General features: G+C 56.2%; 1 protein-coding gene across 1 annotated transcript; it reads left to right on the forward strand.

Annotated features, from left to right (window-relative positions):
• Nucleotides 1–3919: 3919 nt before the first annotated feature.
• Nucleotides 3920–13769, forward strand: SLC4A11 (solute carrier family 4 member 11). The gene is given in 19 exon segments (XM_023512223.1): nt 3920–3958; nt 6323–6475; nt 6600–6649; nt 6909–7134; nt 7214–7295; nt 7525–7648; nt 10212–10430; nt 10503–10596; nt 10703–10828; nt 10908–11021; nt 11107–11239; nt 11507–11580; nt 11817–12084; nt 12155–12264; nt 12267–12510; nt 12594–12767; nt 12857–13052; nt 13135–13304; nt 13485–13769. Coding segments are annotated over 19 exon segments (2658 nt in total). The 5' UTR covers nt 3920–3927; the 3' UTR covers nt 13555–13769.
• The last annotated feature ends 1449 nt before the right edge of the window (nt 13770–15218 follow it).

Raw genomic sequence — 15218 nt, forward strand, 5'->3', positions numbered from 1 at the left:
AAAAAAAAAAAAAAAAAAAAAGAAAAGAAAAGAAAAAAAGAAAGTCTTCAATTGTCTTGGAGAACACAATGGTCATGGTTCTGTGTCCATAGCCCATGAAGTCTGAGCCCCCAGGGGAGGGAATGAGAGGAGATATGTGCCTATGTCTGGGTCCCTCAACCTGTCTGCCTGTGTAAGCACCTTGTGGGGTACAGGCAGGTAGACCCGTGTTTGCCCTCAGCCGCTGATCTCTATGGGACAGGGCACAGGTAGGAGATCCAAAGGAAAACAGTCTTTGATACTGGGTCAGTCCAGAGGCAGCAAGGGGAGGAGACAGCCAGGGACAGAAGGGGCCCATAGGTGACTGGGGGAGACTTGGCTGTGGCTCCTCTTTCCTTAGTGAGCTGAGGGGTGAAGTCTTTAGATGAGGGCAGACACAGCTGAGGTGAAGGGATGGGGAGACAGCCCCTTTAATGCAGGTATTTTCCTGGGATTGGTGGGCTGAAGGGCCAGGTGTTTGGGAGCTGGTGGAAGCAGATGCAGAAGCCCAGGCAGTTCCAGATAGCAGAGGCTGGAGGTAGACAAGTTGGCTTCTCAGGAGTCCAGCCTTGCTCTGGGGCAATGTCAACCTGCCTGTTCTTCAGCTCCCCCTCAGCTTGCATGAAGCCAACCCTGGAACCCAGGGAGTCTGTGCCTCGACTGGAGCTCTAGCTAGAGGGTGTCTACCAGTGGTTCTCAACCTTCCTAATGCCATGACCCTTTAATACAGTTCCTCATGTTGTGGTAACCCCCAACCAAAATTATTTTTGTTACTACTTCATAACTGTGATTTTGCTACTGCTGTGAATCGTAATGTAAATATCTGATATGTAGGATGTGTTTTTCCGATGGTCCAAAGGGGTCGTGACCCACAGGTTGATGAACCGCTGGTAGACAAACCCTAGAGGGGAGCACAGCGATCCAGTGTCTCTCCTCTCAAGGCTTCCTCACCCCGGTCCCCAGTTGTCAGGAGTCCACTCGGGCAGGTCGTGGAGTACGTTATCTTCCCCAGCTACCTTCTGGAGTAGTGCGGAGGGGGCATACTTAGGGCTGGCCAGAACCCCAGACTGCCCATCCCTGAGAGGGGCATTCCGTGGCTTTGCTACCAATCCGTTATCTTGCTGGGAGGGGAGAGTGGGTCAGCTTTGCTCACGCAGTCTACGCATGAGGCTCCCCCAACGCGCCCACAGCCTTTGCAGAGGTGGGCTTGTTCCTTGGCTGCCCTACCTGCCTTCTTCCGTGGCTAGGCCAGGGGAGGAGGGAAGAGCTTGTAGCCAGAGGGGGTTGGAAGGTTAGCACTTTGGAGGGGTGTGTTCTTGGGTCATTTGGAGGTTCGAAGTCTGTAGTAGAGTCATTTCCTGGGAAGCCAGGACTTCATCGCAAGGTCTGGACCCCATTGCAGCCCGCGCCTGCCTGGGCACCACCGCCTTCCTATACACATGCACACGTGCGCGCGCGCGCACACACATGCTACACGCAGGACAAGAGGCGCCGGAGAAGGCGCGTCCCTAGGCTGGGCTCCCGCCTATTCAGGAAGGGAGTCGGGGAGCCGGGGCCATTTTGGGAAGGAAAGAAGCCTCAAGCCACGACCTTGACCTAAGAGACTGCGAGCCCGACGAGACCAGGAAAGAAGCTTCGAGGCGCGCAGCGAGGAAACCCGACGCAGCTGAGGCGGGAGAACGGCCAGGCCCGGGCGTAGCCAAGGGAACGCGCGCCGGCCCATCTAGTTAGTCTGGGCGCGCTTCCTGGAGGAGGATGAGGAGGAGGAGGAAGAGGGTTTACCGGCGAGCCACGGGGATAAACAGAGGAGGCGGGACAACCCGCGGGCGTGGCCCTGCCTAGGCCCCAGGCCGAAGGGAGGAGGCGGGGGCCCCATCGCGCACTTAAAGCAGACGCTGGGGAAGACCTCCCGGGACCTGCCGCAGTCGCACAGCTCCGTGGGCCTGTTGAGTCTCTTCTCAGAAGCTTTCCAGCCCCGCCCAGACCTTAGTCCCCAGACGCCGGCTCCGGCGTGCACCGGCCGGAAGGAGCCGGGTGTACGGGGTCTGGCCAAATAGTCGCGGGCGCCGGGGAGCAGCGCGACCGGGGTTGAGCAGTCCTCCCGCGGGTGAGGACGCCGGTCGGGCGAACGGGACCCCGCCCTCGGCGGCACCGTCTCCCAAGCCGGGGCGGGGCGTCTGAGCGGCATTAGGACCCTGTTGTGGTGTGGAGGTGTGTCGCCGGCTCCCGCCGCTGGCCCGCCGGAGACGCCAAGTTTGGGGTCTGGGACGCGGGGGGAGGAATCAGGGCGCGAGTGCGTGTGGGAGCCGTCCACGGCCAATCGCCCGAATCATAGCCACGGCCACCAAACGCTTGTTCCATCTTCAGCCGTGCGGTGGGTTCCCGAACCCGCGGGCAAGGCGAGGGCGCGGCGGGAAGGCTGCCCGGGTCTTCTGCGGCCAAGCCATGCTGGGTGGCGACGCGGAGCCGTCGAGGGCCCCGGGAAGAACGCAGAGCCGCGGGCTGTGGGGGCTTCCTGGGAAGGCGTATGGGGTCCGGGTGCGAGTTCGGCCGCGAGAGAGTGAGGGTGCGGGCAGGTGGGCGGGGGCTGCGGGAGCCCCGGGAGCCCCGGGATGGCTCTGTGGGCACTACGCGCTTGATTTACTTAAAGCTCTGCTGTGGCCAACTTGAACTTAACAGCATTTGAACTAATGACAGGCCGGTAAAGGGTTAGGGAACTCGGGAGTGCGCAGGGCGGAGCCGTGGGGTTTCCAGCACCTCGAGCGCTGGGCTCCTCTGAGCCGGAGGTTTTGCCGCCTCAGAAAGTCTCATCTTACGTCCTCCTGCCCGGGCATCTTCCTGCCTGGGGCTGGGGACGAGGCCGCTCGTTCTCGGGGGTCTCCGGGCCTCTGACCGTGCCCTACGCGGCTGCAGCGGTCTCTGCCCGGCTGCCACATCCAAAAGGCAGTCCGAGGTCCCAGTCAGGAGCCGAAAGTTGTATGACCGTTTACCGCACGTGGGGCGCGGGCTGGGAGCTGAGTGTACACCATCCTTACCCTTACAGACCCTTGTCCCTCTGTCTGCCGTCCATCCTGCGGCCTCGGGTGCCAGCCTCACTGTCCCCGCCCTGCCTCCTGGATGCAGCCCCAGCTCCCACCCCGCGTACTTCCACATCCTGCCCCGCGACCCCCAAGGTCTCCTAGTGTGGAGGCGCTTTCCTCTCCTGCTCGCAGCCCCTCCTGTCCCTTCCTTCCTTGCACGGTGCGGCACAAACAGCTCAGACCATCCGGGGCCCTGCCCGGGAAAGGCGCCCAGCTCACCCTCATCCTTGTGTGCTTCTCAGGCACCCCTACGCCTGATTTTTCTCCCTTCTGGACCAAGGATTCTGCCTACAGGCCGCCGGGTTGCCTCCCCCATGTGACCCACCGCCAGGATGAGCGGCGAGGGGTGGGGGTGGGCAAACGGCTCACACAGAGGAAGGCCCAGCACAGGTGCTGGGCTTGGCAGCAGAGGAGCTGGAGCAAGGGTCTGGCCCCAGTCCCCTCACTCCAGCCTCTGGGCTAGATTTAGTCAGTAAAGTCCAGATTAAAGAGCAAGATACTGTTAACTAACATAGTGGGGAAAACATCTAGAGAATGTCTTCCCTTGTCTCCCCTTCTTTCTTTCCCCTTGCCCACCTGGGCTGCCCCTAGCAGATGGGCTAAGGAATTTAATTTCTTATGTTGAGGCTGGCTTCCCCTGGCTCCTCATGGGGCCCTCTCCCTTAGTAGTGTTCCCAGTCCCTCTTTCTCCCCAGGATGGCATGGTGGTGTCCATGGGAAGGGTAAGAAGGAATCACCAGGGTTGGTGTGAGAGGGTGCAGGTGAGCACTGGAGATTGTCCAGGGCTGGTGACAATTCTTTGGCTTCCCTTGCAGAAAACGTTTCCACCATGTCACAGAATGGATACTTTGAGGATTCAAGTGAGTACCTCTCTGTGACAGTGTGTGTGTACCAGAGAACTTGTTGGTCAGGAGCCTCTAGGGTACCTAGCCCACCCATCCATGTACCCATGGCATTGGCCACATGTCTGTGGCCTTCTGCTGGTGCTGGATCCTGCTGTTCATTAGAGACGGCAGCCTTGAAGGCAGGACCTAGGTGGTCCTGTGGTCCTGGGAGAGACCTGCTGTTCTCCCCTGGTGCTCTGTTGTCTGACTAGCCTCAGGGCAGGAGCTGTATGTGCCCCTTTACCCTTAGTTCTCACCAGCCTGGGAGGGTGGGATTGTTATTGTCCCCTTAAGAAATATAACTCCTCTGTGCTTCAGTTGTCCTTGGTTGTCCGTGTTTCTGGATTTCATGTTCCCTTTCCTGTGCCTGTCCCATGAGCTGGCCTGTCAGAGGATGGTTGAGTGGGACAGTGGATAGACGTAGTGAGTGGTGATGTTCTCCTACCAGGGCTCTTGCTGCCTGGGGACTGTGCTGGGCTGCTGGTGGGCGGGTTAGGTGTGTAGCTGGGCTGTAGGATGCAAGTGTGGAGACGTTACATTGCAGAAGCCCCCCCAGGGACTTGACCTGATAATGTCAATGGTGCCGGTCCTCAACTAGGGGATCTGGCTGAGAAAAGCCGATCTCTGGGTCGGGGAATAGTGGATGATGGTGAGGGGCATAAGGGAGATAGGGGCAGGTTGGGGCTGGGGGAACCAGGTAGTTTAAACAAGGCAACCCTGGGCTCGGTGCCCATAGCTCACGGCTAGGGTGCCAGCCACAAACATCAGAGCTGGCAGGTTCAAAACCAGCCTGGGCCTGCCAAACAACAATGACAACTACAGCCAAAACATAGCCAGGAGTTGTGGCGGGCACCTGTAGTCCCAGCTACTTGGGAGGCTAAGGCAAGAGAATCGCTTAAGCCCAAGAGGTTGAGGTTGCTGTGAGCTGTGACACTATAGCACTCCACCAAGGGGGACATAGACTCTGTCTTAAAAAAACAAACAAAAAAAGGCAACCCTGGAATGAGGACAAAGAAGCCTGTGGTGAGCTCCAGAACAAAAGCAGTGAAGACATCTTTTGACCTAATAGTTCTTCCTTGGGCTCTGGATGCCATCTGCAGGTCTGCAGATGAGGTGGGGGTCATCAGTCCCTGCTGTCTTTGATGTGGGAGGCCTAGTCCCTCCTGCCCAGCAGAGGCCCAGGCTAAGCTCAGAACATTGGGGGAACAGGGCCTGGGATGTGCCAAGGAAATTGGCGGGTGGGAGTGGAAGTGAGTCAGGGTGAGTCACTCCTGGCAGGTGGAGGCGTGCTGCTGACCTGTCTTTGTCCCTGCACAGGTGTTTATCAGGTATCACTGGGGTCTGGACTACCAGGCCCGATTTCCTGAAAGGACTCGCAAGTGGGTAACCCACAGGACAGTCAGGAAGAGGGCCATGTGGGCCAGGAGTGAAACAAGGCCCTTGGAGGGCTTCCCAGAGGAGAAGGTTCCATGGGAACCTTTAATAGGGCCCTCCAGGGAGGGAAGCCCTTGGCTGGGAGGATAGGAGTTGGCATGCCTAGGGTGCTGGCCGATTGGCCTGAGGAGCCAACAGTCAGGACAGAAGTGGCAGGGCTGGCTCAGACTATGGTTCTAGACTGTGACCTGGCAGACTTTGGGAAGAGAGGAGTGTGGCCTTGTGGCTGGGAAGCCTCCCTGCAGGAGGGGCTGTGCTGTGTGGCAGCTGTAGGACTTGAGGGGCAGACCAGGAGAAAGGGAAGCAGGAGTAGGTGCTCTGGGGTCCTGCATCCCAGAGGGGCCATGACACCCCCCAACACAGGGTGGAGGACACAATGGGGCAGGGCTGGGATGAGGCCTCTTTGAGAATCTCATCCCTTGTCTCGGGCTCTTTCTCTGCCTCTCCTCTGTCCTGGATCCTGTCTGAAGTCTGGACTTTGAGAAGTTCTAATGCCCTGTGCCACTAAGGCAGCAGGGGAGGGAGGCTGTCTTGGTACTGCAGGGGCTCTGCTAACCTGGGGGTCCTGGGAGGGCAGGGACAGGGCAGTCTTACCTGCATCATTCTACCCCATGTTTAGCCTGAAGTTTGTAAATGAAAATATTTTTCTTAAGCTGAAGGTTCTTGGTTCCTGTAGCCAAAGAATGTTAGAGAAAGTCACTGGGCAGGGCTACTCTGCGTGGGGTTGGGGTAGGATTAGATGCTTCATCTGCCTGGCCTTCAGGAGGTCTCACCCATTATTTACTGAAGAGCAGGCTGAGTGGAACAGCTGAAGGGTCCCTGCTCCTTGGGCTTGGGGCCCCTTCTGGTGTGCAGCACTTACATCCAGGCCCTCTTAGGGATCTCTCCTGGCCCCTGTGTCTTTAGGCTACTGCAAGAGTGATACAGATGACACCTTTGAAGCCCGTGAGGAGAGCATGGGGGATGAGGCTTTCGACACAGTCAACTCCTCCATCGTGTCTGGCGAGAGCATCCGCTTTTTTGTTAATGTCAACCTGGAGATGCAGCCCTCCAAGGCTGGTATGGGGTGTGCAGTAGGGACAGGCTGGGGGAGGGCAGGGGGCTGGCTAAGTGCAGCTCCACTCTGCCAAGAGAGGCCTGAAGAGCTGGGTGGCACCCTGAGCCCACCTCCTTTCCCCTGCAGAGAGTGAGGCTACACCTGGTGGCTGCGTGCTGCTGCACACCTCCCGCAAGGTGAGCCACCTGTCCTGTGGGGTGGTCCTGGGAACCCTAGCTGGGTGTAGGTGGCTGGTTCCCTAAGATTCCTCAAGCTGTTATCCTGTCCCCATGCCTCCAGGGGAACATCAACAGGGATCTCAAACTAGCCTGAGCCTGGTGCTGCTAGGTCATGTCCCAGTGGGCAGGGGCAGCCAGGGACCAGTATGAGAGGTGCTGGCAGTGACAGTGGTCTCATTCTCGGGCCTCTGTGGTTCTGTGCCTGGGGTCCCCTCAGTACTTGAAGCTAAAGAACTTCAAGGAAGAGATCCGTGCACACCGGGACCTTGATGGCTTCCTGGCGCAGGCCAGCATTGTTCTGAATGAGACGGCCACTTCACTGGACAGCGTGCTGCGGACCATGCTGCGCCGTTTCGCTCAGGACCCCAATAACACTGAGCCTGACTGCAACCTGGACCTGCTCATGGCTATGCTGTTTACCGACGCTCCAATGCAAGGGAAAGGTACAGCTGTCTCCCGGCCCGGGGAAGGGAGGCCAGGAAGTGGCCAACTGACCTTCCCCCGACTCTGCTCTGTCCTTAGTCCACCTGCTGTCGGATACCATCCAGGGGGTCACTGCCACAGTCACAGGGGTGCGATACCAGCAGTCGTGGCTCTGCATCATGTGAGTTGCCAGTCTACTTGTCACATTGGAGCTAGGTGTCCTGTGTCCCTGCGGGGTCTGGTGCCTCACAAGTATCACTGCTCTGGCAGCTGTCAGGAGGAGAGGGTCAGACTCCATCCCATTTGGTCTCTTTTTCTGCCCTAACAGTCAAAGTCAGGGTGCTGGGTGGGGGGAGCCCCAGTTCTCCAGATGGTAACAGTGTACTGTGTGCCCCCCTGCCCCCTACCAGCTGCACCATGAAGGCCCTACAGAAGCGGCACGTGTGCATCAGCCGCCTGGTTCGCCCACAGAACTGGGGGGAAAATTCCTGTGAGGTTCGGTTTGTCATCCTGGTGCTGGCCCCACCCAAGATGGTGAGTAGAAGTCTTGGGGTGGCTTGGCGCCTGTGGCTCAAGCGGCTAAGGCGCCAGCCACATACACCTAAGGTGGCGGGTTCAAATCCCCAGCCCGGGCCCGCCAAACAACAATGGCTGCAACCAAAAAATGGCCAGGCATTGTGGCGGGTGCCCGTAGTCCCAGCTACTTGGGAGGCAGAGGCAGGAGACTCGCTTGAGCCCAGGAGTTGGAGGTTGCTGTGAGCTGTGATGCCATGGCACTCTACCCAGGGGGATAGCTTGAGGCTCCGTCTCAAAAAAAAAAAAAAAAAAAAAAGAAGTCTTGGGGTGGCTCCACTTTCTGGGGAAGAGGGTCTTCTATCTTCCATGAGTCAGAGGAGGCCTCCCTTTCCTCTCTGCTTGTTTTTGCTAGGTTCCCACCAAGTCTCCTAAGGTTGCTCAGAAAAGTGGTATTTCCTTCTAGACTAAAAAGAAGTGGATATATATATATATATATATATATATTCAAACACAGGGAACTTTCAATGGCCCTACCCTAAGCCTTGTTCTAGTTGGCTGACTTCATGATTTGCTGGCCCAGGGTCCCTACTCCATCCTGGACCATGCACTCCCTGGTCAGAGGCACTTGCTTTTTTTTTTTTGAGGTGGAGTCTCATTATGTTGCCCTCCGTAGAGTGCTGTGGCATCACAGCTCACAGTAACCTCAAACTCTTGGGCTTAAGCGATTCTCTTGCTTCAGCCTCTCAAATAGTTGGGACTACAGGTGCCCACCACGACACCCAGCTATTTTTGTTGTTGTTGTTGTTGCAGTTGTTTTTAGCTAGCTTGGGCTGGATTTGAACCTGCTACCCTTGGTGTATGTGGCTGGCGCCGTAACCGCTGGGCTCCAGGTGCCAAACCAGAGGCACTTGCTTTTGTGGTACTAAAGCTGATTAAATTTGGTGGGTTTTCTTTTAAGGAAAAGGATTTTAAAATCCCAAATAGAGAATTGCTAGGATCCCTCATAAGACTTTGAAAGGGCCTTAACTCTTAAGATAATTTTTTTTTTTTGAGACAGTCTCATTCTATCACCCTGGGTAGAATGCCCTGGCATCATAACTCATAGCAACCTCAAACTATTGGGCTCACGAGATCCTCTTGTCTCTGCTTCTTAAATAGGTGGAATTATAGGCACCCATCACAAAACCTGGCTAATCCTTTCTGTTTTTATTAGATACAGGGTTCTCATTCTTGCTCAGGCTGGTCTCGAACTCATGAACTCAAGCAGTCCATCTGCCTTGGCCTTGAACTCATGAGCTCAAGCTGTCTACCTGCCTTGGCCTTCCGGAGGGCTAGGATTATTATTATTATTATTATTTGAGACAGAGTCTCAATTTGTCACCCTCAGTAGAGTGCTGGGGCGTCATAACTCACAACAACCTCAAACCCTTGGGCTCAAGTGATTCTCTTGTGTCAGCCTCCCAAATAACTGGGACTATAGGCACCTGCCACAATGCCTGGCTAGTTTTAGAGACAAGGTCTTGCTCTGGTTCAGGCTGGTCTCACACCAGTAAGCTCAGGCATTCCACTCACCTCAGCTTCCCAGAGTGCTAGGATTACAGGCATGAGCCACCACGCCTGGCCACACCTGGCTGTTTTTAGAGGTGGGGTCTTGTTGCTGCTCAGGCTGGTCTTAAACTGGTAAGCTCAGGCAATCCCCCTGCCTCGGCTTCCCAGAGTGCTAGGATTACAGGTTCAAGCCACTGTGTCCAATCTCGCATAAGCTTTTTGATGATTTTGCCCCTGCCTCTGATGCAGGCCTCCTACTCTGGCTTTTTCTGGGGTAAGGGGTTGCTGAGGGGATTGTACCTCCCAGGGATCTTATGGACATGCCATGAATCTCCCCAAATCCTCCTGTGTTGGTGAGACAGGAAGGGCAGCTCCTAGGAGTTCCAAGAAGGAAGTGACCCCAGCAGAGTTCCAGAAGAGTGGAGGGAGCAGTGTCCTAAGAGCTGAGTTGCTGGGCTGGTGCCTTGGGGCAGGTCAACTAGCCCCTGACACTGCACACCTCCTGTTCTGAAGCATGGTATGCACAGAGCACTAGGATCATGGCTAAGAGCAGGGGGACTGGGCTGGGGAGGTGAGCAAATTGCTGTACTGGGGGGGCTGGACACTGAGTTCATGGTTCATGGTCAGACCTGACCTTGGTCAGGCAACAGGGAGAGAGCCTGATGGGCCTGGATCCCTTCTGAATGTCAGATAGACCAATAGACACTACAAATACCACTGTAAAGCATAGCTGGGTAAATGCTTTAGTCTATTGTGATTTTGTTGTTCATGATTATATACGTTTATGTTGCTCAGGACAAGATTAACATCTGAGTTTATAAGAAATCATGAGTTCATAAGAAATACATAGATCGATGGTGGTTCTGGTGGTGTGCTGACTTGTCAGATATTGTGGTGGGTGCACTGATGCCTGAGCTTTGGGGAATGAAACCTGCCAGTTCATGGGAACTGAGAACACCTGTGCTGGCCAAGAGCAGGGCTTCCTCTGCTCTCTGGGGCTGTAGACATGACTCCTGACATCCTCTACCCCCAGAAAAGCACCAAGACTGCAATGGAGGTGGCCCGCACATTTGCCACCATGTTCTCGGACATTGCCTTCCGCCAGAAGCTTCTGGAGACCCGTACAGAGGAAGAATTCAAGGAGGCCTTGGTGCATCAGAGGCAGCTGCTCACCATGGCAAGCCAGTGTCTGGTGACACCGAGAATGAAAGATCACAGCGTGGTCTCCTTCCATGGCCACAGACACCCACAGGTACAGGGTAGAGGTGTCATGAGCAGGAGGAGACATGGGCCAGTGCTACAGGCACTCTGTCTTCTCTCCTAGGCCCCAAAGTGCAAGGACTTTGTCCCTTTTGGGAAGGGCATCCGGGAGGACATTGCACGCAGGTTTCCCCTGTATCCACTGGACTTCACTGATGGTAGGTGCCTTACAGCCCATGTGGAGCTCAGGTTCTCAGGCCCTGAGCTCACATGTGAGCCAGTCTGTGTCCCCAACAAACCTTGTGTCTCACACCCCATTCTTAGGCATCATCGGGAAAAACAAGGCTGTGGGCAAGCACATCACCACCACCCTGTTCCTCTACTTTGCCTGCCTCCTGCCCACGATTGCTTTTGGGTCCCTTAACGATGAGAACACAGATGGGGCCATTGGTGAGGGGTTGGCAGTGGGCAGGGTATGCCTGGCAGGGCCCAGGGCCATAGTATCTGCCTGACCCGCCCACCCCCACAGATGTGCAAAAGACCATAGCCGGGCAGAGCATTGGAGGCCTCCTGTACGCGCTTTTCTCCGGGCAGCCGCTGGTGATCCTGCTGACAACTGCGCCCCTGGCCCTCTACATTCAGGGTGCAGTGGGGTTGAGGAGGGAGAAAGTGCCCGAGGTCCCCAGTTCTGGCTGGGCCCTGACCCTACCCTGTACCTCTGCCTGCAGTGATCCGAGTCATCTGTGATGACTATGACCTGGACTTCAACTCCTTCTATGCATGGACGGGCCTGTGGAACAGTTTCTTCCTTGCACTTTATGCCTTTTTCAACCTCAGCCTGGTCATGAGTCTCTTCAGGAGGTGACTAGTCCTTCCCTGAGCTGCTGGGACTCTTGAGCTGGGGATCTGAGTCAGCCCCTGGCCACCTTCTGAGGCTCCTCAACCGTAGGGTTGAAGGGATGTCCCTACCATATCTCTGCCTAAGGGGCTGGGGTGGGCCCATTGGACGAGGCCTAGGGCTCTCATCCACTTAGTGGCAAGTGGAGGTGGAGGGCCATGCAGAGCTCAGGGAAGCCTCTGACACATACACACACACACCCTGTTATGAGGCTCATCACTTCCCGGCAGGTCGACGGAGGAGATCATTGCCCTCTTCATTTCCATCACGTTCGTGCTAGATGCTGTCAAGGGCATGGCTAAAAGTGAGTGTACTTGCTGCAAAAGGAGCTAGGTTGAGGGGGGAGGCTCTGGGCTATAGCCTGGCCAGGCCTTACAGGAAGATCCCAAGCTAAGGGTGCTCTTGGTTGTGGTGCTCTGGGAGCCAGTGCTGGTAGAGAGCAGCAGCCCCCCCTGTTGGAGGGTGACGGAGCTGCAGGAGGGAGCTGGGCCCTGGACTCCCAGGGCCCTTGTGGCTGAGGCCTGTGGGCCCTATCCACAGTATTCTGGAAGTACTACTATGGGCATCACGTGGATAACTACCACACAGAAAAGGCTTTATCCCCAGCGAGACTGGAGGGCCTCAGCGCCAGCCTCAACACCAGCCTCCACACTGCCCTCAATGCCAGCCTTCTGGCCAGCCCAACAGAGCTGGGCATGGAGGGCAGCCCAGGCGCTGTGCACTCAGGCCGGGCAACTGCCGTGCTCAGCCTCCTCATCATGCTGGGCACACTCTGGCTGGGTTACACACTCTACCAGTTCAAGAAGAGGTGAGGAGGCTGGGGGTAAAGGGAGGGTCCCATAGCCTACAGGCCATGCTGACCACCAGCCTCTTTGCAGCCCCTATCTGCACCCACATGTCCGTGAGGTCCTGTCCGACTGTGCCCTGCCCATCTCAGTGCTTGCCTTCTCCCTCATCAGCTCCTATGGCTTCAAGGAAATTGAGAGTGAGTGGGGGTTGGGGAGGGTGGCGTGGGGTTGCTTCCTGGGTGCTGCAGGCGCAGCAGGGGCCTCTCCTTTGCCACAGTGAGCAAGTTCCGCTACAACCCCAGTGAGAGCCTGTTTGAGATGGCACAGATCCACTCGCTGTCCCTGAGGGCCATCAGCAGCACCATGGGCCTTGGCTTCCTGCTTTCCATGCTCTTCTTCATCGAGCAGAACCTGGTGGCTGCCTTGGTTAATGCCCCAGAGAACAGGTGCCACGGCTGGCAGGGACAAGGGCAGGGGCCTGAGCCTCTTGAGGACTGAGGGGACTCAGTCACTGTGTGCCCTGCTGCAGGCTGGTGAAGGGCACAGCCTACCACTGGGACCTCCTGCTCCTAGCCATCATCAACACGGGGCTATCTCTGTTTGGGCTGCCCTGGATCCATGCAGCCTACCCCCACTCCCCACTGCACGTGCGGGCTCTGGCTTTAGTGGAGGAACACGTGGAGAACGGGCATATTTATGAGACGTGAGTGTGAGGGACCCCCGGAGACCTGGAGGGGATGTGGCTCAGTATATGAGGTTCTAGAGGTGAGGCTTGGTCCTGGGACACCGTAGGATTATGAACGTGAAGGAGACACGGCTGACCTCCCTGGGCGCCAGCATCCTGGTGGGCCTTTCCCTGCTGCTTCTGCCCACCCCGCTGCAGTGGATCCCCAAGCCCGTGCTCTACGGCCTCTTCCTCTACATTGCGCTCACTTCCCTTGACGATAACCAGCTGTTCCAGCGCGTGGCCCTGCTGCTCAAGGAGCAGGTGAGCACCTGGCCCTGGGAGGGGAGGGAGTTGGTGCGGCTTCAGCCCCTGCCCACCCACATCTGGCCCTTGCCACCCGCAGACCGCGTATCCCCCTACACATTACATCCGGAGGGTGCCCCAGAGGAAGATCCACTACTTCACGGGCCTGCAAGTCCTGCAGCTGCTGCTGCTCTGTGCCTTTGGCATGAGCTCCCTGCCCTACATGAAGATGATCTTTCCCCTCATCATGATTGCCATGATCCCCATCCGGTACAGGCGGGTAGGCGGGGTGGGGGTGTGTGCCCAGCCTTAGATGGGAGAGTGGGAGGGATGGGCTAGGCAGCAGACAGGACAGGCCCAATGAGGCCCTGTGGTGGGCTGGGGGGAGCCAGCACCTTCTCTGTGTTCCTGTGCTCAGAGACTTCCTGCCCCTCCCTCCTCTCCCCCCAGCTACCTCTTGCTGCCCCGAATCATTGAAGCCAAATACTTGGACATCATGGATGCTGAGCACAGGCCGTGATGGCAGGCCTGTGCACACCCTGCCACCCATTCCTCTCCCCAGTATCCTTTAGTTTTGGGCCAGGACTGTTGCTCAAAGCAACAGTCTGCCCAGGGTGGGACTAAGCAAGATGGATTTTCTTTTGATAAAAGAGTCAATGCCTGAAAGAGAAACCATTTCCTTGATTGTGTAAGGAACTCATTGTGTGCACATTAGAGAATAAAGCTCCTGTTTCTGTGCTCTCTGTGCCACCTCCATCCCTGCTACCACCTTGCCAGCCCTGTCCTGGGGAGGGGAAACCCTTCTTGGGGAAGTAGGGTGAAAGGGATCGATGTTTGTTGAGTGCCACCCTTGGGTTGTGACCTCTAATCCTGCATAATGGATGTTGGCCCAACAATGAAATGTTGAAGATCCAGAAGGCCCTTGTGTGGCCATGTTCCTGAGACTGCAGGGAACAAGCTCTGGGAACAGCAGGTGCAAGGCCCAGAGGAGAGGACCTGGGCCTGGGAGGTGCTGTGGTTATGGCAGAGAGCAGTGTGGTGTGGAGGGACCAGCAGGGCTGACACTGAGCAGAGGGCGTCATGGTGGCAATTCTGAACTACACCATCTGCTCTATGGGTCCTGGGTTTTACAGGTAGGAGGTGCTGCGCCCTCATTAGGGCTTTGACAGTATGCCAGTGGGGTGGAGGGGTGCAGGAGGCAGGATGTGGGGGTTCTGTGAGGCAGGGAAGGTGGTGTCGTGTTTCTGGCCTGGTCATTTAGTGGTTGGTCAGGGTCCATGATAATGGCAGCCAGAAACAGAGAAAAGGGACCTGAGGCTCAGAGGGGTGTGCTGTGTATACCTGGGAGCAGGTAGACATCCTGTCACATCACTTCCCAGGACTCTGGCTTGACAAATGCCCCATTGACTATAACATAGCAGCCCAAAAGAAGAGATTGGCTACATCTATAACCAGAAAGGACTAGTATCTAAAATATACAAAGAATTCCTACAAACCAGCAAGAAAAAGCAGCCCAATCGGGAAGAGGGATCCCCAAATAGGGCTCAAACCCCGTGGTAATAAGAAATACAAACCAACAGTGAGATGCTACCTTACACTGGGTAGGCTACATGTTCTTGGAGTGGGGGCCAGGGTGCCCTTTGCACAGTTGAGAGCGGCTGTGAGCATATTCACCCTGCTGTCTGCGGAAAAGCCAACTGGAATCGTGTTTCCCCTCTGCTCTCACCACACAGCAATCAACACAGTATTTCTGAGGCCAAACAAGGGACTACTCCCCACCTGCAAATAATTCTGCAGCAGTCACCAGCTGGACATTCTCCAATTCAACTCTGATACTGTCCACCTGGAGATAGCCTCGGATGCCATAGGTTAAAGGCTCAGTCCCACAAGACCACCCTCTCCTTCCCATGAGTGGGAAGTTTGGGTCTCCAGAGCTTCTGATCAGCCAGCTTAAAGTTCCTACAACTCTCCCTTTGGGTTTGACTGGCTAGCACAGCTCACCGAACCAAGGAAAACATGTTTACTGGTTTATTATAAATGATACTATGGAAGATACAGATGAAGAGATGTGTAGGGCAAGGTATGGGAAAGGGGTACGGAGCCTCATATTCAGCTCTGCTATCCAGAAGCTCCCCCAACCCTGTCCTTGGGGTTTTTTTGTTTGTTTGTTTGTTTTTTTTTTTT

This window comes from Otolemur garnettii, unplaced genomic scaffold (assembly GCF_000181295.1).
Source record: "Otolemur garnettii isolate 467f Iridium unplaced genomic scaffold, OtoGar3 scaffold00025, whole genome shotgun sequence".
NCBI lineage: Eukaryota > Metazoa > Chordata > Mammalia > Primates > Galagidae > Otolemur > Otolemur garnettii.